The 24145-nt window shown below is 40.9% G+C and overlaps 3 protein-coding genes across 4 annotated transcripts in view; 1 reads left to right on the top strand and 2 right to left on the bottom strand.

Annotated features, from left to right (window-relative positions):
• The window catches only part of pms1 (PMS1 homolog 1, mismatch repair system component), a 56885-nt gene extending 47961 nt beyond the window's left edge, over positions 1-8924 (bottom strand). The window contains exons 1-5 of one of the 2 annotated variants that reach the window (XM_045704497.2): positions 8853-8924; positions 7918-8072; positions 3791-3973; positions 3594-3696; positions 3308-3471 (exon numbers count right to left, since the gene is read on the bottom strand). In XM_045704497.2, the coding sequence (XP_045560453.1) occupies positions 3308-3471; positions 3594-3696; positions 3791-3973; positions 7918-8049 (582 nt within the window). In that variant the 5' untranslated portion in view covers positions 8050-8072; positions 8853-8924. Of the gene's footprint in view, positions 1-3307; positions 3472-3593; positions 3697-3790; positions 3974-7917; positions 8073-8807 lie in introns of both variants that reach the window. The other variant, XM_014164266.3, reaches the window with a different exon arrangement.
• Positions 8925-14719: 5795 nt separating this feature from the next.
• Positions 14720-21763, top strand: ormdl1 (ORMDL sphingolipid biosynthesis regulator 1). Its single transcript, NM_001146469.1, is given in 4 exon segments — positions 14720-14793; positions 19409-19589; positions 20329-20480; positions 20783-21763. Coding segments are annotated over 3 exon segments (462 nt in total). The 5' UTR covers positions 14720-14793; positions 19409-19415; the 3' UTR covers positions 20919-21763.
• A 272-nt stretch (positions 21764-22035) lies between these two features.
• adat3 (adenosine deaminase tRNA specific 3) lies at positions 22036-23211 on the bottom strand. Its single transcript, XM_045704884.2, is given in 3 exon segments — positions 22036-22537; positions 22539-22737; positions 22740-23211. Coding segments are annotated over 3 exon segments (1053 nt in total). The 5' UTR covers positions 23092-23211.
• Positions 23212-24145: the final 934 nt, after the last annotated feature.

Below are 24145 nucleotides of genomic sequence, written 5' to 3' on the forward strand. Positions count from 1 at the left end.
CTTGGCAAAGGAGAAATGCGTGCATGGAACATTTCTGGGATCTTTTATTTCAGACGAGCACGCTCTTCTGTCATCATTATGCTTTGAGTGGCTAGTTAAGAATCATATCATCTCCACCTTAACCGACACCCACTACAAATGCATACTGCCCCAACAGATCCAGGGATGACGCAAACGCAATGCACACTGCCCTATCCCATCTGGACAAGAGGAATACCTATGCAAGAATGCTGCTCATCAACTACAGCTCAGCTTTCAATACAATAGGGCCCTCCAAGCTCGGGGCCCTGAGACTGAATCCCGCCCTGTGCAACTGGGTCCTGGAATTCCTGACGGCCGACCCCAGGTGGTAAAGTTAGGCAACAACACCTCCTCTACGCTGATCCTCAACATAGGGCCCCACAAGTGTGCGTGCTGAGCCCACTCCTGTACTCCCAGTTGTCAGACAACACAATGCCACAGTCTCAAGTTGAGGGAGCGTGGAATTGGCATGCTGACAGCAGGAATGTCCACCAGAGCTGTTGCCCAAAAATGTCATGTTAATTTCTCTACCATAAGCCGCGTCCAACGTCGTTTTAGAGAATTTGGCAGTACGTCCAACCGGCCTCACAACTGCAGACCACGTGTAACCATGCCAGCCCAGGACCTCCACATCTGGCTTCTTCACCTGCAGGATCATCTGAGACCAGCCACCTGGACAGCTGATGAAACTTTGGGTTTGCACACCCAAAGACTTTCTGCACAAATCGTCACAGGGAAGCTCATTTGCGAACACGTCGTCCTCACCAGAGTCTTGAATTGACTGCAGATATGCATTGTAACCGACTTCACTTGGCAAATGAAGGAGTCAAACAGACAGGCCTGGATGAGATCTTTTAGGCCAGGGCCCTCCGCAAGGCTCACAAAATCCTTTTAGACACAAGCCACCCCCTATACCCAGACTTTGAATTACTCCCCTCTGGGCGCAGGTATAGGGCACCCCTCAGCAGGAAAAACAGAACTATACAATCATTTGTGCCAGGTGTGATATCCCATCTAAACAGCTCGGGCTAATGTTCCTATCGACTCAGTAAGGCCAGCACGCTAGTCTTTTTTTTCTCTTTTAAATGTTTTATTGGTATGTAACTGTTATGAAAGTTGTATTGTCAATTTTGTTTTGTATCTAAACGCCACTTTAAATGTGTACATGACACTGCAACAAAATTTCCCCATGAGGACAATAAAGTAAGTAAGTAAATGCTAAACTTCAATGGCCACTGGCACGCTGGAGAAGTGTGCTCTTCACAGATGAATCCCGGTTTCAACTGTACCGGGCAGATGGCAGACAGCGTGTATGGTATTGTGTGGGCGAGTGGTTTGCCACATGGTTGCGGTGCGGTTATGGTATGGGCAGGCATAAGCTACGGACAACGAACACAATTGCATTTTATTAATGGCAATTTGAATGCACAGAGATACTGTGAAGAGATCCTGAGGCCCATTGTTGTACCATTCATCCACCGCCATCACCACGTTTCAGCATGATAATGCACGGCTCCCATGTCGCAAGGATCTGTACACAAATCCTGGAAGCTGAAAATGTCCCAGTTCTTCCATGGCCTGCATACTTACCAGACATGTCACCCATTGAGCATGTTTGGGATGCTCTGGATTGATGTGTACAACAGTGTGTTCCAGTTCCCACTAATATCCAGCAACTTCGCACAGCCATTGAAGGGGAGTGGGACAACATTCCACAGGCCACAATCAACAGCCTGATCAACTCTATGCAAAGGAGATGCGCGACACACCAGATGGGAACTGTTTTTCTGATCTACACCCCTACCTCTTATTTTTTAAGGCATCTGTGACCGACAGATGCATATGTCTTCCCAGTCATGTGAAATCCACAGATTAGGGTCTAATGACCTTATTTCAATTGACTGATTCCTTATATGAACTGTAACTCAGTAAAATCTTTGAAATTGTTGAATGTTGCGTTTAAATTTTCGTTCAGTGTAAGTTACATTTCTGTATCCCATTTTCAATAAATTTGCACAAAATGTCAAGAAACTTGTTTTCACTTTGTCATTATGGGGTATTGTATGTAGATTGGTGAGAAAAAATAAAATGTAATCCCTTTTGAATTCTGGCTGTAACAACAAAATATGGAATAAGTCAATGGGTATGAATAGTTTCTGAAGACACTGTACCTGCGTATGACACTGATCTACAATTCAGATGTGCACACAGTGCGGGACTCATTGGCGTGAGCAGCTCTACGGTAGCTAGGCCTACCCTATCCCTGTTCTAATATTCGTAGGCTACACCTGTGCTGCACCTTCAGCATTCAGATGTAAAATGGCTTTTGCAATATTCAAATCATAGGCTTTAATGCGGGACAACCAATGTAATTTGCTGGGTCATTGTTACCAAATGCGCTGTAGAAAATTGTGTTTTTACCGGCAGAGCTGTGTGGGCTACCGGGGTGGACACAACTCACATCTTGCTGATTGAACATGTTACTGCTAATTGGGGTTTTTCGGTCATTACATGAACAGGGTAAAAGTGTAATTTCATAACAAGGACAGCAATCATTTTTGTGAGCTGCACTGGTCTGAACGGGAGAAGAGAGCAGCTCTCCTCCGTAAAGTTCCAAGCGGTCAAAAACATTCGCTTTTGTGACAGGGGTGAAATCCAAAGCTGTGTTATATTAATTGGCCATGTATGTCATTGCTCATTTCTAAAAGATAAATATTGACATATTACTAGCTCAAAGCAATTGTATCTTATATATGACAAGTTAATCACTGGGTGATGAGAATTTCAGATCAATTGCCCCCCCTCATCTGATTGTGGTAGATGCTCAGTCTGCCCTATGGCTCAGCTCACACACTACATCATACAAACACACACACAGCTCAGAAGTCAGCTGAGACAGATCCAATCATTTCAAACTAAAAGTATCGTTCCTGTATAGTATCGGAGCCCATGTAACAAGGAGAGAAACACATCCCTGGGGGGGCCAGCACAGAAAAAAAAAAAAAAAAATGTGTGAAATGTATGCATTCACTACTGTAAGTCGCTCTGGATAAGAGCATCTACTAAATGACTTAAATGTAAAATGTAAATGTAATAAGATGATCTACCATTTTAAGTCCCATCAAGACACCACTAACGTATCAAATCATACACAGCATTAACGACACTCTAAACAGTGATTATTGGAGTTGGTATGCAGGGATTGGTTTCATGGAATATACAGACAGATGAGGACACCTTGTGGTAAGAAGTATAAGATTCATAAATAATGAGAAAGAAGTAGTACCTTATTGTGAGTGAGGGTGAGTCTCAGCTCTGGTTTTAAAATGGCATAGGCCATGAGCAGGTCCTGCACCTTCTTCAACTCCTCCTTGCACTTCTTCGTGTTGGCATAGTACTGCCTCCTCACTGGGAGATTCTTAAAAAGCTTCAGCGCACAGACTGTGGTACCTGAAAAGACATCAAAGCTCATGTCTACCCATAACATTTCTCTCTGTCAAGTATACATAATAAATATTGTTGGAAACGGACGGAATGGATTGTCCGTTTCAGTAAAAAGGAAAAAGCCAAACCTTGCCCTAGGTGAGAGGGCTTCTGGGAAACAACATTTCCCGTGAGGTCAAGCGTGTATTGGGTCCCGACGTCGTCCTCTGACGTCTTTGTCGTGACAGCTACCTGGTGGGAGTCAACGGGACAAATCTATCACAGCTACTTAGTCCCGCTTTGGACTTTTTGGAGCAGAATTGTCTAAAAGACAGATGTATCTGACCTCTGCCACAGCACAGATGGAGCCCAGGGCCTCTCCTCTGAAGCCATATGTCGCCAGGTGCTCCAGGTCATCATGGCTGCAGATCTTAGAGGTGTAGTGTTGCACAGCCATCACAGCAGTATCAGCAGCTTTGATGCCAGAGCCATTGTCTCTGATTTCTATTCGATCAAAACCATAATTCTCCTAAGACATGACATAAACAAAAAACAGAGAATGCAGTTCATAAGAAATTGAAGTCAGTTCAGTGTAGTCCCTTCAAAGAGTCTCAAAAGCAGATTTAGTTTTGTGTCCTATTAACATTTACATTTTAGTCATTTAGCAGACGCTCTTATCCAGAGCGACTTACAGTAGTGAATGCATACATTTCATGCATTTTTTTTTTTGTACTGGCCCCCCGTGGGAATCGAACCCACAACCCTGGCGTGGCACACACCATGCTGGCGTTGCAAACACCATGCTCTACCAACTGAGCCACAGGGAAGACTATTAACACCTAAGATCTTAAAGTACCTTTTGTGGGTTGATCTGATGATGTTTTAGTGTCCACTGCAGCTTAGTTTCCAATTCAAGAGGAGGAAGTACAAGAAAGTAATCAATTGTGCTTCAATAAAACATTAGCTTCCTTCCATACAGGCATGTGTATGTGCTAGATGCTTGGAGGCTTTTGATATTGATGATGTGGTGTTCACAGTTCCGGAAAAATGTTTTCCTCTTCATAAGTGGATTTGCTTTCCTCTTGGCAATATAGGAGAAGAGTTAGAAATATTAGTCCAATAAAAAAAAAGCTTCACTATGTCCTCAGAGGCTGGCTGTGCTGCCTGAAAGTATTACTGCTGACAGCTCATTAAGAAATGGCTTTGAAGTGGGCAAAGACTGCATTGATGAGAGTGAACTCAAGTATTCCGCCATGCCAAGAAAAACAAGCTCACACTGAGAGCAGGTGAGCTGAGCCCACTCGAAATGGGAAAATATCTTAGGAATTCAGATGACATGACCATGAGTACACTACAACCATTTCAGACAGTAATTGGGAGTTGGAGACGGTGTGTGTTGCTAGCTAAATTCATTTTATCATGACAGGTTAAACAGCATACCTTAAAAAAGGGCAATTCTGCCACTTTTCAACCTCATTCATTATCTCCAACACAAAGCCATTGTCTACATACAGTGCCTTCGGAAAGTACTCATAGCCCTTGACTTTCTCCACATTGTTACATTATAACCTTATTCTAAAATGGATAAAATATTTTATTTTCCTCAGCAATCTACACTCAATACCCCATAATGACAAAGTGAAAACAGGTTTAGACATTTTGCAAATGTATTAAAAATAAAACAGAAATACATTATTTACATAAGTATTCAGACCCTTTGCGATGAGACTCAAAATTGAGCTCAGGTGCATCCTGTTTCCAATGATCATCCTTGAGCTGTTTCTACAAAGTGATTGTCCACCTGTTGTAAATTCAATTGATTGGACATGATTTGGAAAGGCACACACGTCTAAATAAAGTCTCACAGTTGACAGTAAATGTCAGTGCAAAAACCTAGCCATGAGGTCAAAGGAATTGTCCACAGAGCTCCGAGACAGGATTGTGTCGAGGCACAGATCTTGGGAAGGGTACCAAAAAAAACATCTGCAGCATTGAAGGTCCCCAAAAACCCAATAGCCTCCATCACTGCTAAATGGAAGAAGTTTGGAGCCACCAAGACTCTTCTAGAGCTGGCCGCCAGGCCAAACTGAGCAATAGGGGGAAAAGGGCCTTGGCAGAGAGGTGACCAAGAACTAGATGGTCACTGACAGAGCTATAGAGTTCCTCTGTGGAGATGGGAAAACTTTACAGAAGGATAACCATCTCTGCAGCACTCCACCAATCAGGCCTTTATGGTTGAGGGCCAGACAGAAGCCACTCCTCAGTAAAAGCCACATGACAGCCCACTTGAAGTTTGCCAAAAGGCACCTAAAGACTCTCAGACATGAGAAACAAGATTCACTGGTCTGTTGAAACCAAGATTGAACTCTTTGGCCTGAATGCCAAGCGTCACGTCTGGAGGAAACCTGGCCCCATCCCCACAGTGAAGCATGGTGGCAGCATCATGCATTGGGGATGTTTTTCAGCGACAGGGACTGGGAGACTAGTCAGGATGAGGCAAAGATGAACGGAGCAAAGTACAGAGAGATCCTTGTTGAAAACCTGGTCCGGAGGGCCGTCGTTTCTCTTTCCTTATTTGAGCTGTTCTTGCCACAATATGGACTTGGTCTTTTACCAAATAGGGCTATCTTCTGTATACCACCCCTACCTTCCACAGCACAACTGATTGGGTCAAATACATTAAGGAAAGAAATTCCACAAATTAACTCTTAACAAGGCACACCTGTTAATTGAAATGCATTCCAGGTGAATACCTCATGAAGCTGGTTGAGAGAATGCCAAGACTATGCAAAGATGTCATCAAGGCAAAGGGTGGCTACTTTGAACAATCTGAAATATATATTTTGATTTGTTTAACACTTTTGTTGCTTACTACATGATTCCATATGCGTTCTCATGTCTTCACTAAATTCTACTATGTAGAAAATAGTACAAATAAAGAAAAACCCTGGAATGAGTAGTTGTGTCCAAACTTTGACTGGTACTGTAGCTGTGCAGCAACGATCCCCATCCAGCTTTACAGAGCTTGAGAGGATCTGCAGAGAGGAATGAGAGAATCTCCCCAAATACAGGTGTGCCAAGCTTGTAGCGTCATACCCAAGAGGACTGGAGGCTGCAGCGAGCCTAAGGTGCTTCAAGAAAGTACTTAGTAAAGGGTCTGAATACTTATGTAAATGTTATATTTCCATTTTTTATTTTGTAAACATTTGCACAAATTTAAAAAAAAACTGGTTTTGCTCTGTCATTACGAGGTATTGTGTGTAGACTGATGGGAAAAAAACATTTAATACATTTTAGAATAAGGACGTAACTTAACAAAATGTGGAAAACGTCAAGGGGTCTGAATACTTTCCGATTGCACTGTATGTGAAAACGTTTCTATGATCTGTGGTTAAAAAGACAAGGTCCTAAAAAAAATGCAGGGTAGGAGTAACCCTTAACGCTCGTTCTCGTATATGGGTTGAAAATGCCAGATTTGGGCAATTATAAGCCTCCTAAATTGGAACGTAGTGGCTGTACAGTAACATGCTATACATGACGTCAGAGCTCTGGCTCTGCGCTTAACAGTGCCGTATGGTTTTGACTGACAGCCGTTCTGAATTTGAACACTGCGAGCAACAAGAAGTTATCCCCATCACTCCTGGCAATTTTTGCACATTTTTTGTTGTCAGCAAGAATGAAATGCTGTAAATTAAGATGACTGTGTATTTTGACAGAGGAGATGTTGAGTATTATAATAAATACTGCTTTGGTGTCATATAAGCAAGCCATGAGTCCAAATGTGCACTTCACATTTCCAAATCATCAAACTCATGTCATATAGTGTCAACTTTCATGAAAACTATGTTTGATGTACAATTACAAGATGAAATGCCGTCATACCCTGGGTTGTTCTGAACAGAATTACCCTGTTTGTTATTTAAATTTGCCACGGCAAACCGACCTGAATGCGCTCATGACTCCTTTCTATGCGCACCAAAATGACGATCCATTTTCTGAATTGCATTGTGAAAGCCTACCACTGTAAGATCGTATTTTATAACTTAGCTAGTCAAGTTGGCAATAGAACAAGCTTTCAAATCATGATAGATTGCAATTTATAATGGACTGTTTTTGGATTGCGTAAACAACATTCATTTTGTGATGGCTGGGATGCAGGGTTGTGTTCCAAACTAAAAGTACCTTCTAGTCATAAAAGTTCATTACAACTGCTTAGGAACTGTGCACACTTCGGACCACTAGGCTACCTGCCACCCCATGTAGAAATACATCGTTTTCACATATGAAGACACTTATTGTGCTGGAGATACTGAAAATTAGGTTGAAAAGTGGTGCAATTGCCGTTTAAGTAGGCCTAATTCTCACCAGGGAAAACAAGTCAAATATGTGCTATACAATGTGACAATTTCAACATGCCATTAGTGATTTTCATGTGCTTCCCTGGCCACAGTAATGGTTAAAATAATATTTTACCAGTTTAATGTCGATGCTCAAGGCACCAGCATCCAAGGAATTCTCCAGCAGCTCCTTCACCACGTTTACCACAGAGGTGATGACCTGACAGCTGGACAGAAGCCTCACCGTGTCTGCAGGCAGCCGTTTCATGATTTGTTACTGTTTATGGACACCTGCAATATGGAGAAAAAAACTGATATGACATTGGTAGCACAGATAGAACAATGAGAGATATTTCACTGGAATATAAATATGAAGAATCCGCTTGGCGTTTCCACTCACTACCAAATTTGGCGGCCAGTGGGAGAAGATGAAACGAGATTTCAGATTGTAGACCAAAATCAAATGTTCTCATCGATGAAAGTTTTTAAAAATCACATTGTTTAGAAGGAGTTTAAAGTCGAATTGAGTTATTGCACACGCGCGTTTCACGTAGTAGGCGTTCCCGAACGGAAATATGCAGACGTATGCAAGAACGGGCCAATAGGATCTCGCTTCGCTCTGCCCACCTCTTTGCTTGTTCTGCCCACTATGACTCATCTATTCCAAATGAAAACGACAGACCACAGCCTATCTTGGTTTAGTTATAAAAATCTTTGATTATAGTGCAATGAGATGACACTCACAACACAATTGCTAGCTAACTGGTTGGCTGATTAGGGTTAAATTAGCTAGTGTTACATGCTAGCAAGGGTGTATTCATTCCGCAGATTCTGTTGCTAAAAGTTTGTTAAACGGAACGGGACTTCAATGAATTTGTCCAATATAAAAACTCGTTTTAGTTTCTGCAAATTATTATACCCATGGTTGGCTGAGTGAATAACATTAGCTAGTTAACTAACCTTACCTGACAACCATGAACTCTCGAAACGATGAAAACATTTACAATACACACAATATTGACTCACTGGTGGACTGTGTAGTTATTTATTTGAAAGACAGCGGTCTCCTACCTCCGCGTCCGGTCTGGTTCAATAACAATAACGCAAATACACGTGCTGTGAAGTCGTTCAGTGTGTAAAGCTGGCAAGAATAATTAAGTATTTCCAGGTCACGGTTTTTGGAATCATTCAGAATAAGAGTCCCGTCCAGTATACTTAATAAATTAATAGTTAGGTCGAACATTACAGAAAATGTACACAATTATCGATATGTTTTACACTACACTGAACAAAAATACTTAAAGTGTTGGTTTCATGAGCTGAATTAAAAAATCCCATAAATGTTCCATATGCACAAAATTTGTATTTCTCTCAAATTCGGTGGACAAATTTGGTTACACCCCTGTCAATGAGCATTTCTCCTTTGAAAAGATAATCCATCCACTTGACAGGTGTGGCATATGAAGAAGCTAATTGAACAGCATGGTCATTATACAGGTGCACCTTGAGCTGGGGACAATAAAAGACCACTTTAAAATGTGCAGTTTTATCACAGCACAATGCCACAGATGTCTCAAGTTGAGGGAGCGTGCAGTTGGCAAACTGACTGCCGGAATATCCACCAGAGCTGTTGCCAGATAATTGAATGCTAATTTCTCTACCATAAACTACCTCCAACTTCGTTTTAGAGAATTTGTCAGTATGTCCAATCAGCCTCACAACCGCCAACCACCTGTAACCACGCCAGCCCAGGACCTCCACATCTGGCTTCTTCACCAGCGGGATCATCTGAGAGGGGGTGGGATGGTGCTGAGGAGAATTTCTGTCTGTAATAAAGCCCTTTCTTGGGGGAAAACTATTTCTAATTGGCTGGGCCTGGCTGCCAAGTGGGTGGGCCTATGCCCTCCAAGGCCCACCCATGGCTGCACCCCTGCCCAGTCATGTGAAATCCATAGATTAGGGCCTAATGAATTTATTTCAATTGACTGATTTCCTTACATTAACTGTAACTCAGTAAAATCATTGAAATTGTTGCATGTTGCTTTTATATTTTTTTCAGTATAGTTATCATACAAAGAATAATACAAATTATTTCTATAAGATATTATGTGATTGATTATTTTATTCAAGCCTAAATCGTCAACAATGTTTTGTGTGTGTGTATCCCTATAATTTATTGCACCATGTACATAATATTCTGTACATTTTGTCACAGTAAAAGGGTGTCCATTCTAGTCAGGACCACTTCTAGTTTCCAAATCCACAGTTTCACCCAGAGGAGCGTGCTACTCATTTTGCGGCCCTTAAATAAACTCAGAAAAAAATGAAACGTCCTCTCACTGTCAACTACGTTTATTTTCAGCAAACTTAACATGTGGAAATATTTGTATGAACATAAGATTCAACAACTGAGACATACATTGAACAAGTTCCACAGACATGTGACTAACAGAAATGAAATAATGTGTCCCTGAACAAAGGTGGGGTCAAAATCAAAAGTAACAGTCAGTATCTGGTGTGGCCACCAGCTGCATTAAGTACTGCAGTGCATCTCCTCCTCATGGACTGCACCAGATTTGCCAGTTCTTGCTGTGAGATGTTACCCCACTCTTCCACCAAGGCACCTGCAAGTTCCCAGACATTTCTGGGGGGAATGGCCCTAGCCCTCACCCTCCAATCCAACAGGTCCCAGACGTGCTCAATGGGATTGAGATCCGGGCTCTTCGCTGGCCATGGCAGAACACTGACATTCCTGTCTTGCAGGAAATCACGCACAGAACGAGCAGTATGGCTGGTGGAATTGTCATGCTGGAGGGTCATGTCAGGATGAGCCTGCAGGGAGGGTACCACATGAGGAAGGAGGATGTCTGTCCTGTCTGGTCCAGCAACAGTGGGTTTGTGCCCATAGGCGATGTTGTTGGCGGTGATGTCTGGTGAGGACCTGCCTTACAACAGGCCATCCTGTACCTGTCCCGCAGGTGTGATGTTACTGATGTACTGATCCTGTGCAGGTGTTGTTACACGTGGTCTGCCACTGCGAGGACGATCAGCTGTCCGTCCTGTCTCCCTGTAGCGCTGTCTTAGGCATCTCACAGTACGGACATTGCAATTTATTGCCCTGGCCACATCTGCAGTCCTCATGCCTCCTTGCAGCATGCCTAAGTCACATTCACGCAGATGAGCAGGGACCCTGGGCATCTTTATTTTGGTGTTTTTCAGAGTCAGTAGAAAAGCCTCTTTAGTGTCCTAAGTTTTCATTACTGTGACCTTAATTGCTTACCGTCTGTAAGCTCTTAGTGTCTTAACGACCGTTCCACAGGTGCATGTTCATGAATTGTTTATGGTTCATTGAACAAGCATGGGAAACAGTGTTTAATGGATTTCTATGAATTATCTTTGAAAGACAGGGTCCTGAAAAAGGTGTGTTTCTTCATTTTGCTGAGTTTAGCTACCAATCAGCTTAAAACCAATCGTTTTTTTTTATGTTGAACATACATATTGCACTGTACACTATTTTCTGTACGTTGTGTCGCAGTAAAAGTGGGGTCCATTCTACTAAGGAGCACTTCTAGTTTACAGCATTATGTACAGTGAAATATGTCCAATATGAAAAATGTACTGAACTAATTAACAATGGGATTTAAAAATGTTTTCTAAAGTTGATTATTATAATCATATTATTAATATTGATATTACTAGTATTAATAGGAGCATTATAAAAAAAGTTTATTTTAAAGCTGTTAACAATAAAATCAATGCTATGATATAATTTGTGCCATGAAGGCAATTAACTTTTCCCTTTTTTTCATATTGTTAAACAAAATTCTAAGTTTGCTAACATTTCCACATAAAATGTAATGAAATTCTACCATTTTTATAGATTTTTTTACGATCTTCATTGTGGGACTTTTATTTTGAAGGGAAATCGCGGAGGTCACGGCCTTATTCTTGCTGGTGGAAGAGGTCATATTAGCGCCTTCAGACCTTTGGCATGTGATTGGCTGTTTTGGAAAGTCCGTTGCATCCCCACTGTGAAGGAAGCAAGGATAACTAAGTACATCCGGGTCATGGATTTTTGAACTCCTTCAGAGTAAGAGTTATGAGCTGTATACTTTGTCAATTAATAAAATGACAAATGTGCACAATTACTAATATATTTTATACTAGCTATCATACAAAGAATAATTAAAAGTATTTCCATAAGATATGATGTGATTCATTTGTATATTTTTTCAAGCCTAAATGGTCACAATCTTTTTTTTGTGTGTGTGTGTGTGTGTATTCCTTAGAATTTATTGCACCTACATTGTGTCACAGTAAAAGGGGGTTCCATTCTACTCAGTAGCACTTGTAGTTTCCAAATCCACAGAGTTTACACCCCTAGGAGCGTTGTTGCTGATTTTGCCAATCAGTTTAAATGCAGTACTTTTTTTCATAATGAACATACATATTTCACCATACATAATTACATAATTGCCTGTGTGGGGGTCCATTCTATTCAGGAGCACTTCTAATATGTCATTTATACCATACATAGATTCTGTAGAACCTACTAAGTACTCCCAACCCCACTTTTACTTCGGCACATATAATAGCTTTTTATTTTTTCAGCTAATGTGTAATTTATAGGCCTGTAGGGGCCGATTCCGACTAAGGAAATGTAAGCCTTTTCTATGCACGCCTTTCCTCAGAACTTCTCAGTAGTTAGTATTCAGACACCTTATGCACGTGCTTAACGGGCTTTGCAGGCGTGGTTCCCTTAAGCGCTGAAGACAAGTCATTCATCACTGAAAATCCCCCACTTGCTTGCCAACAGATTTTCTTGTGGCATTTTCATTCAATAGGGTTTTCAGTACATTTATCTTAAGCCATCCCTTTAAATATGGTGTACCTTTAATTAGAATTTTGTCAACAGACTCACTAGAATACACCGAGAGAACAGTGTCAGAATATAGGGATCGATGAAAGAAAGCCATCTAAATATATGCATATTCGTCTCCGCCTCAGTACCAACTGGTAGATTTAAAAATACTCTGATCTTGTAGATTATTTAGGCAAATTTTAAGGTTAGGAAAGTATGTATGAATCATACAAAAACAGATTTGGAGAGCCTTTATACACTATAATATATTAAGGAATAAAAAATACAGTGGTTTGAATTCATCCAGACTGTTGTCATATTCAAGTTCAATCCATGGAACATTAGAAGGTGGATAAAAGTGTACAATAGGGGTTGAACAATAGTCCTATAAATCTAACCTAATTGTCACTAATCATGGAACTGTATGACAACGGTGTAGTTGTGAACCATGCACCAGGTTTCATAATGATTCCATAAGGATTCAAACTGGCTGCACGTCCCAAATTATTGCACAATGTTAGCATAATATGATCCACTAATGCTAGCGACCCTCAGGAAAAACAAAGAAAGGTAAATGGAATAGAATAGAATGATGCAAAAAGATAAGCTACAAATTGAAGAAAACAAACACTAAAGTGACAGTTATAAATGTATGTGGGTATTACTGACGGTGGCTTCCCGGAAGTGGCTAACATTTAACATGATACAAATTGTAAAATAAAATAGAGAAAAGCCTGGGCATAGGCTATAATTAAAACATTCTTAAGTGCATACATCCTCTCAGCAGGTTCAGCCCAACAGAAGCCTATAGCTAGGGTGTCCAAATTTCATCCACGCAAATTATGAGGGCACACAATTAAAATTCTGAATAACGGCACAGCTATTTACAGCCTATTTCACAGTGGAAAATATGTCCTGTTGATATTATTTTCAATTTGATTCCATATGGCTGGTTTCACATTCATCTCCAGAAATCATAAGGAAAATTTCTCTAAAACAATTGCTATGTGTATTTACAATCCTCTTTACCTTACTAATTTACCTAGCTCTTATCAATAGCTTGTATTATTAAGGTGCATGAAGAATGCTGTTATTTATATCAGAAAAAATAAAGTAGATACCTTTTCCCACTTGGAACCGGCCGGTTCGCGCTACCTTATTCATGGTTTCCTTGCGTGTAAATGTGGTGGAATTATGAGGAAATTAAGTCAAGGTCAGAACACAGCTTATCTGTAGACACCTCCAATTCTTAGATCTCCACCAAGAATCAATAGAGGGTGAATAACTCAAACTTAAATTCAAGGTCAGAATACACAGAGAGAAAAGTGCATTAAAGGGAATAACGTTTCATTTACGTGCGCTTAACTCGGGTAGGAATCAGGGACATAGAGAAAAGTGCATAAAAAGTGAATTATGTTCCATTTATGCACTGCTTAACAAGGGTCGGAATCGGCCCCATTGTGTTTTGCTTCGGACCAATGGAGTGGGTGGAGTAGAAAGTGCTGCTAGGTATTTAGACCTCAGTCCCCCAAGTAATGACACCATATATAATATATATTCTACAGACCCTACTGTGTAATCCAAACGCTACCTTTACTTCGGCACATAGAATCGTTTTTTTTCCTCTATAAGCCAATATGTAATTTATAGGCCCATAGTGTATCGCATTGGGACCAATGGAGTGGGTGGAGTAGAAAGTGCTGCTGAGTAGTTAGACCTCAGTCCCCATGAAATAACTGCATGTATCGAAACTACAGACCCAACTGAGTATTCCCAACCCCACTTTTACCTCAGCACATAGAATCGTTTTTTCTCTACAGCCCAATGTTTTGAACATACCAATCTGAACAATGTATTTTTCGATAGTGGTCTTATTTTTATTTTATTTAGGAGACTATTTGTATAATTGTTTCGATAAAGTCCTCCTTGCATTTGCTTATACGCACAATGAAAAAAATGACATTGATTCAAATGTAATATCTTTGAATGAGTTATCCACATTGCAATGTTTTGAAAGTCTTTTTTTTTTTTTAAGATTCCTAATTTCAACTCAAAAGTGACGTCATCGTTTGTGCCGCTAGTGAAGGGGAGCTTGGCCTTCTGTCGTTCTTACTGCCACGTTTAAAAACCGATTCATAACAAGGTACTCCGGTAAGTACATGGCCATATCTGTGTTGACTGTTTGTTAAAATATTTGATAACACTATTGATATGCAAATATTGTGACTTATGTATTCCTATTTTCACGAAAAAATAGCTAGCTAGCAAGTTAGCAATTCAACTGGTGTTGTTTCAAGCGTACAACACTTCACTTGACTTGTTGAAAGTAGCTGGAGCTTGGCTGTTGGCTAACGTAAGCTAGCTACTTAATTTCCAGCTGAATCATTAGCTGACACTTATAGAAAGGTGAACGTAATGGTAGTTACCTAGCTAATGTTAGCGTGCGGCTTAGCTAGCTAAGCTAACTAGAAATTAGCCATTGATCGTGACTCTCAGTTCCATTGCATTAAACGTAAGTCATTGGATGAAGGCATCTTCTGCACTGGGGCGTTTTGTTAAGAGCCCCGACGCTCGGTCTGATCATTAACACGCATGGCTTGCGCTACAGTTTTGGAAGCATAAGGATCTTATCTTTCATATCAGTCAGAACCTTTTGTTTTTTGAAAAGTATTTAAGTTGATACACACCTTTTTTTTTATAGGGTTAGTGTTCCCACATGGCCATATCTCCATGTTACAGCGCTTTGTTTTAATGGAAAACAGATGGAAGACAGGCACCACCTGTGCTAATTCGCTATCTAACGTTAGCATGATCGGATGGGGGCACCCATAGCTGTATGGATCTGTGCAAAACTGCTACAATATCTTCTTTTATTTGAAGGATTTTGTTTATCGCCGATGAAAGATGAGGGCCATATTGACATGTATACAGATACTTATAATACATCAGACTTAATATGTTTATGGAAAATGATTAAAAAATATATATTTAAAAAATGCATACAAAGCGATTAAAAAAACACCCCTTAGTACCCCAGATCACCATACATCTAATCCCAGCCTATTGCACCAAACTACAACGGAAGATGTGGTTAAGAAAGTGGTCAGAAAATGGGAGAATGATGCCAGTGAGACCTTAGAGGGCTGCTTTGACTGTGCAGACTGGAGTGTGTTCAGAGGGAGCAAGTCTTGAGGCCACAAATTCTGTGAGGATATTATTGTTCCTTCCAAAACTTAAAAGTTATGTTCTAACAACAAACCCATGATCACAAAGGATCTGAAAATAGCATTTACCACTGGCAACAAGATTGAAGGTAAACTAATTCAATCCAAATTAAATAAACCGATGAAATAGGCCAAGAGAGTGTACAAGGAGAAGGTGGAAAGGCTCTTTCAGGAAGGTAAAGCCAGAGGTGCTTGGAGGGGTGTTTTTGTTGTTGTTGTAGATTTGACCAATATGACTTTGCAATGGAAAAGAAGGAGCTGATCTCTGACCTATCTAACATGTCACACACTGTAACAAATGTTGTGCTTCAACCAAAAGATGAAGACGCTGTATTTAAAAGGATAAAGTACCTTGGCCAGACAACATTAGTGGTTGCCTACTAAAGATTTGCCATACGCAACTGTCAGGTGTTTTCTGTGAGCTTTTTACCCGCACTCTGGCAGAACACTCAATATGGAAATCATCCACCATATACCCAGTACCTAACAAGAGCAACCCCTACTGCAACAATGACTACCGCCCTGTAACTTTAACATATTTGGTGATGAAGCGCTTTGAACGGCTGATTCTCCCTCAGCTACAAAAGGAGGTATGCTCTTATACAGACCCACTCAAGTTTGCTTACAAGCGGCACAGGGGTGTTGATGCAGTTCTGTCCCTACTGCACTGTGCCTATACCCACCTGGAGAAACCCAAGACATGCGTCAGGATGGTATTTGTAGATTTCTCCAGTGCCTTTTAATATAGTCCTCACTTAATGGGTTAAAAGCTCCAGAACATGAATGTCAATCCACATCTGATTCTCTGGGTCCTCTCCTTTCTGACAAATGGAGAACAGCTGGTCAGATTTAATTGTCTCATTGCAGCTTGTCCAGAACCATCTTTACAGGATCACCACAAGGTTCCGTCATCTCACCTGTTTTAGGAGCTCAGACCCAGAGATGATGTTCATCAAGTATTCAGATGACACAGTAATTATGGACATTGCAGGCAACTCAGAGGGGCACCTCCAGGCTGAATTGGACAAGTTTTTACTGTGGTGTATACAGAACTACCTGGACCTCAATGCAACCAAACCAAAGACCTGGTCATTGACTACAGAAGAGACCAACCTACCATCCCCACCACTGGAGACAGATCATTGAGCGAGTGGAGGACTACAAATTCCTAGGAACCATCATTGGCAACAAGTTAGCTCTCCTTCAAAAGAAACATTGAACACATTCACTCAATGTCAACAATGCCTTATTTCTATGGAAATGGAGGAAGTTTAATGTACAATCAATCCTCCAAGCATTTTATGCAGTGCGTTCGAGAAGTATTCAGACCCCTTGACTTTTCCCACATTTTGTTACATTACAGCCTTATTCTAAAAAGGATTATATAACCCCCCCCCCCCTCAAATCTACACACAATACCCCATAATGACAAAGCAAAAACAGATTTTTAGACATTTTTGCAAATCTATTAAAAATAAACATACCTTATTTACATAAGTATTAAGACCCTTTGCTAAGAGACTTGAAATTGAGCTCATGTGCATCCTGTTTCCATTGATCATCCTTGAGCTGTTTCTACAACTTGGAGTCCACCTGTGGTAAATTCAATGGATTGGACATATTTTGGAAAGGCACACACCTGTCTATATAAAGTCCCACAGTTGACAGTGCATGTTAGAGCAACAACCAAGCCATGAGGTCAAAGGAATTATCCGCAGAGCTCCGAGACAGGATTGTGTCGAGGCACAGATTTGGGGAAGGGTACCAAATCTTGGCCCCGGGAGGTGACCAAGAACCCCATGGTCACTCTGACAGAGCTCCAGAGTTCCTCTGTGAGGATGGGATAACCTTCCAGAAGGACAACCATCTCTGCAGCACTCCACCAATCAGGCCTTTATTGTAGAGTGCCAGACGGAAGCCACTCCTCAGTAAAATACACATGACAGCCCGCTTAGAGTTTGCCAAAAGGCACCTAAAGACTCTCAGACCATGAGAAACAAGATTCTCTGGTCTGATGAAACGAAGATTGAACTCTTTGGCCTGAGTGCCAAGCGTCACGTCTGGAGGACACCTGACACCATCCTTACAGTGAAGCATGGTGGTGGCAGCATCATGCTGTGGGGATGTTTTTCAGCAACAGGGACTGGGAGACTAGTCAGGATCGAGGGAAAGATGAACGGAGCAAAGTACAGAGATCCTTGATGAAAACCTGCTCAGGACCTCCGACTGGGGGCGAAGGTTCATCTTCCAACAGGACAACGACCCTAAGCGCACAGCCAAGACAATGCTGGAGTGGCTTTGGAACAAGTCTCTGAATGTTCTTGAGTGGCCCATCCGGACTTGAACCCGATCAAACATCTCTGGAGAGACCTGAAAATAGCTGTGCATCAATGCTCCCCATCCAACCTAACAGAGCTTGAGAGGATCTGCAGAGAATGGGAGAAACTCCCCAAATACAGGTGTGCCAAGCTTGTAGCATCATACCCAAGAAGAATCAAGGCTGTAATCGCTGCCAAAGGTGCTTCAACAAAGTACTGAGTAAATGGTCTGAATACTTATGTAAATGTGATTTCATTTTTTTTTTTTTATACATTTGCAAAAAAATATATATATATACTGTTTTTGATTTGTCATTGAGGTATTGTGCGTAGATTGAGGTAAAAAAAAAATACAATTTAATCAATTTTAGAACAAGGCTGTAATGTAACAAAACTTGAAAAAAGTCAAGGGGCCTGAATAATTTCTGAATGCACTGTATATGTTTTATAGAGTCCATCTTTGCCTATAATATTACGGGTTTTAGGGAACATTTTAGGGAATGTTGTTTGGTGCTCTAGGGAACAGATCAGAACCCATGTAACAGGGTAATAAGAGTCAGTGGGAAGGTCATCAGAGCAAGCAAGTGTCTGCCATAGCATTGTTGCTGCACTTTTCAAATGAAAAGCCTCAGTGCAGCTGCTTTTGAATGTATGACCCTCATGGGACATTTGCAAGTGAATAGGTTGGTTTCCCCTTTGATGCTTGAAAGCGAAAATGCTACACACTTTCTCCACATGGCTGAGATACCAGCTAACCCTATTCCAAGCATACTGGTATATGAACAAGGATAGTTACTTGCCCACAGTTAAGTTTTTCAACATCACCATTATCAAGAACTTGAGAAATCTGAGAATTTATGACGCAACTTCAAACTTTCAATCTCAAGCCAACCAATGGTCTGAAAAGCAACTCTCAGACAATTAAAGTCCAAATAGGTTACATATGTCATGTTGTGGAAAGCGTCATTTTAATGATTTGTCTGAAAACAACAGCAAGAGGTATTGTTGTGCAAGAAAGGTGAAAGTGTACTACATAGCCTAAGCAGATCATGTTCATTATATTTGCGTAATCTATCTTGTACCTGCAGGCTATGAACTTTGTGTATTGCAGTAGTAATTGGCTCCCTGTTGGGATAATTTATGAGTGACACATTTTTGTGATGTTTTCAAAGGAATAAGGTGTATTCATCAGTAACACAATCCTCATACTCCTCTTGTTCACAGAAACAAAATGAATGTTGGCGTAGCGCACAGTGAGGTGAACCCCAACACTCGGGTCATGAACAGTCGAGGGATCTGGCTCACCTATGCCCTCGGTGTTGGAATGCTTCACATTGTGCTCTTGAGCATACCCTTCTTCAGTGTACCTGTGGTGTGGACTCTCACAAATGTTATACACAATTTTGTAAGTAATTCCCCCCCCCCCCCCTTCAAAGTTGGTGCCTAGACAATTGTTGCTTCCTCAATGCACTGGCCTCTCATTGTGCAAGGAACAATCTGTTGAATAAAGAAGCAAGGTCACTGACATGACAACTCACTAAGTTGAACTGTTGTCCCCATATTGGAAAAGTCTTCTGTATCATAGCCATAAGGAAGGCCATTAAAAGGGAACCACAATATCCTGCTATTTTAGTTCAACAGCTTATTGTTTACTGTATCTTTTGCTTGCCATTAACTGCTAGTCCAGCTGGTATATGCAGACTTTTCACAGAACCCTGTTATTTAATAGAATGTAGCGTTCTCATTCAAATGACCTGATGTTCTCAGTGCCAAGTGTTGTAAAGGAACTTAGGAAGTGAATAACCAGAACATACTCACTCCAATGTCCCACTTATGACCTAGTAGTTAATAAAGTATCAGTTGAGGTAATTGTGAAAGGCTTTGCACCAGTAAGTAGATTTCACACGCACTCCACTTCTTATCATAAATACAGTTCCGATTCTATCCCAGCTCATTCCAAGGAAGGGTGAATTAAAATAACTATTTCCTTTTAATGAACCAAAAGGACACGTAGTTGTGCTGCAACATCTACCCTCAGTCTCAGGCTCCATTTGCTACTTTATGATTAGTTTTGTCTTGTCTTAGTGGACTGTCTCTCGCCATTCAAGATTTGGACTCATTCACTGTATGTCTGTGTCTTGCAGGGGATGTATGTCTTCATGCATGCAGTGAAAGGCACTCCGTTTGAGACCCCAGACCAAGGCAAAGCCCGGCTCCTGACACATTGGGAACAGTTGGACTACGGCGTGCAGTTCACATCATCCAGAAAATTCTTCACCATCTCCCCAATCATTTTGTACGTCGCCTCCCGTCATTTAGAACAAGAGGTTCCATTTTTGTCCATTGGCTTTAGATACCCATTTAGCATCCAATGCAGAAATAATTGCAAACTGTATGGGACGGTTTCCCGGACACAGATCAATCCTAGTCCTGGACTAAAAACCACTTAAATCCTCCATTGAGAATGCGTTTTAGTCCAGGATAGGTTTTTATCTGTGTCTGGGAAACCGGCCCTATACATTCCAACTGTTGACCATGTTGCAGAGCTTTTTTTAACTGACACATTTGCTAACTTGTCTTGTTTTTTTCTCCCCCTAGATATTTTCTTGCAAGTTTCTACACGAAGTACGACACAACACACTTTGTCATAAACACTGCCTCCCTTTTGAGTGTGCTGATCCCCAAATTGCCACAACTACACGGAGTCCGCATCTTTGGCATCAACAAGTATTAAGCTGAGTGTTGAGGGTCAGTGTTGGGACAAACTCTCAAAGGAGCTATTGGCTCATAGCAAGATGAATAGTTAACCCTATTTACTCTGTACCACTGGAGTTTGTACTGAGCAGTTTTGTACAGTATGTGTAATTGTCACGCAATGTTTAGAGACGCCAGGTTAAACTATAGTGGGAGACTTAAAGAGCGATAATTCCATGTGCGTTACTAACTTAAGTAAATATTTAATTATTATTAATTTTTTTTATCTACATAGACCTGGGCTGGCCCATGTTTAAAAAGTGGAGCTTTTTTTGTTCTGTTTTTGTTTGCTCTCACTTCACACTGACACAAAGATTGCGTTCCTCCTTGTTACAATAAATGTTTCTCATCGTAACCGAAAGCCTTGGAAATATCAGATGCATTTTTGAAGATCATTTCTCCATAAAAGTAGGGGCCTATGGTTCAATGTTTGACACTTATTTTTAGATGGGTTATCATTGCTGAAAAGAACTGAACAATATGAAATACACATTTAGCATGATTTCCTTGGTATATGAATCATTTCTCATTGTTACTCAGTTATTATAGGGCAGGCATTTTTTTCAGTGTATATAGTTGTATGTATAGGTTCATGTCTTTCTAGATGATTTTTCATAAGATGTGTTGTCAGATGAAAGTGTTTACTGAGACGGGTCTATGGTTTGCCTATGTACCTATATTCATGTAGCTGTTCTTATTTAGGAGATCTCCTGGACGGTATTACCAAGGCAGCTAGTCCTGTTTTGTTTGGTCATGGCTTATCCACGGTATTCTTGGAGCTTTGTCAGCCCCTGTATCTAACATCATTAAAACATTTGTGCCCTTAAAAGCAGTGTGTATGTCTTAACTGGCGAAATTTGAGGGAAATGGATGGAAACCATATTTTGACATGCACTGACTAAAAACAAGCTGTGAATGCTTTTAAGTGATGTCACAGTGGCAAAAGCTTTGTTACTTTATTGCATTTAATTTTAAAGTAAAACAATTTATGTAATGCAAAATGTCGTTACACCTTGATCTTATTCATAAACCGTGTGTGCATAGTAATCTGACATGTGAGACTATCCAATTATAAAGGTAGAGCATTCCTGTAACAATTATGTGAACCTTCGGAATTCATTTTGGTACTGTTGGCCCAAGACTCCTTTGAAAACCTCAAAGCGGTGAGTCAAATATGTCTGAGCATCGATTTTATATTTAGTCCCAAATCGGTAGAGGCTGTTCCATAGAAGACTGCCTATCCTGGACTGGACTAGCAGCATGGCACAAATAATACAAGGCTCTCGAGTTACATACAGGTTGTTCCCGGTGCAGATGTACGGCTGACTGCTCTCCTCTGCAGTGACCTTGTCCCGCAGGACCCTACAGGTTGGCATGGTGGTGGCGCTATGTATTTCAGAGGGTGAGGAGTCGGGCAAAACAAACTGGCAGGCGGGGTACTTATCATAGGTGTAGGCCCCACCACACTGCCCACGTGCCACAAGGTCAATGCAGACCATGACAGCGTGATTAAGTGGGTGAACGCCTTTCCAGCAGTCATGTCCCACAGCAACAATCCTCTCTGGCTCAACGACTGCAGCCCCCACAGCCTCCATGCCTCTCCTGCCCTGCTCTTGCTGCAGCCACAGCAGCCATCATGTAGTCCTGCATCTTGGCTTTCATAGAGGAGGTGAACAGCTGGCCTTTTAGTGCCACCGTCACTTGCTTGTCCTCATAGGAGGTGGGGCAGTGTTTCTTGGCCTGCTCAAACTTTGATCTGGTCAAAGGAGGGCATGCTGGTGTCTTGACCAGGAAAGGTCCCCTAGACTTCCACAGTTTATTCTACCTGAGGACGACAGATCAGATATGTGCATGTCCTTACTGCAGTCAATGTCTGGTGCATCACTGGCAAGGCATACAATGATCTCCAGAGGGTGAGGTTTGCCCTTATCCTTGCATGCCCGTACTCTCTTGATGTGCGTCAGTCCAGATAACGGGTACACTGTGGCTAACTCCTTTATCAAACGAGAGGTTTCTTTCTTGTTGACGATGGGAGCTGCAAAGGCCTCGATTAGCTCAGCGTCATGTGAGTGAACATTGGACAGCACAGGATAAGCGACCCAGGAGTCTATGTCACACTCATATTATTTGATGCGTTTGGACTGTGGTTCCATTTCATAGTACCTGTGTTAAAAAGATTTTCAACCACAAATCTGGTCAAAGAACTCGGATCCAGACAATGTTACATAAATGGGTGATTCTGCAACTTTGGGCACTTTGGCCCTATTAAACTTATTCAAACACCATTTTACCAGTATTTTAATTGTCTTTGATTTGTCTAGAAACAATATCTGATAATGGCTGCATTTGTACTATTTTTGTCATTTTTCCCAGACAGCCAGACAAATGTAATTTCCATCATGTCATTAATCATCCATTTTAGTTGAAAAGGAAACAAACTTATTTTTAACACATTTCTTATGTGTACATGAACTTGTATTGAATATTATGTTAAGTGATTAACCTCTTGGGGCTATGTGGGACGCTAGCGTGCCACCCGTGGTGCACCCTATCAACAGCAGGTGCATTTCAAGAGCGGCAAATTTGAAACCAAATAAATGTCAAAATTCACATTTTTCAAACATACAACTATCTTACACCCTTTGAAAGATAAACATCTCCTTAATCTAACCACGTTGTCCGATTTCAAAAAGGTTTTACGGCGAAAGCATAAAGTTAGATTATGTTAGGAGAGTACATTGACAATAGCTGTGTGTAATGTTTTGTCAATTCAAAGACAGGCGTCACCAAAACCATAAAACCAGCTAAAATGATGCACTAACCTTTGACAATCTCCATCAGATGACACTCCTAGGACATTATGTTAGACAATGCATGCATTTTTAGTTCTATCAAGTTCATATTTATATCCAAAAACAGCGTTTTACTATGGCGTTGATGTTCAGGAAATCGTTTCCCTCCAATAACCGGCAGTCAAGTCAGCACCACAAATTAACAATGGTTGTGGTTCAAAATGTTAGCAATAAAATATTGTTTTCCTAAGTAATTTTATTTTACATAATGTAATTTCCACCACAACACATATTTCTGAGGTAAATTAGTATATTATGTATAATTTACATTGATTTGTTTTAGATAGGGAAATCATATGGTTGTTATCATAATCTCACAAAAAGGTTGGGTGGAAATATTTTTCATGCAAAATAT

This window comes from Salmo salar, chromosome 21 (assembly GCF_965601325.2).
Source record: "Salmo salar chromosome 21, fSalSal1, whole genome shotgun sequence".
Classification (NCBI taxonomy): domain Eukaryota; kingdom Metazoa; phylum Chordata; class Actinopteri; order Salmoniformes; family Salmonidae; genus Salmo; species Salmo salar.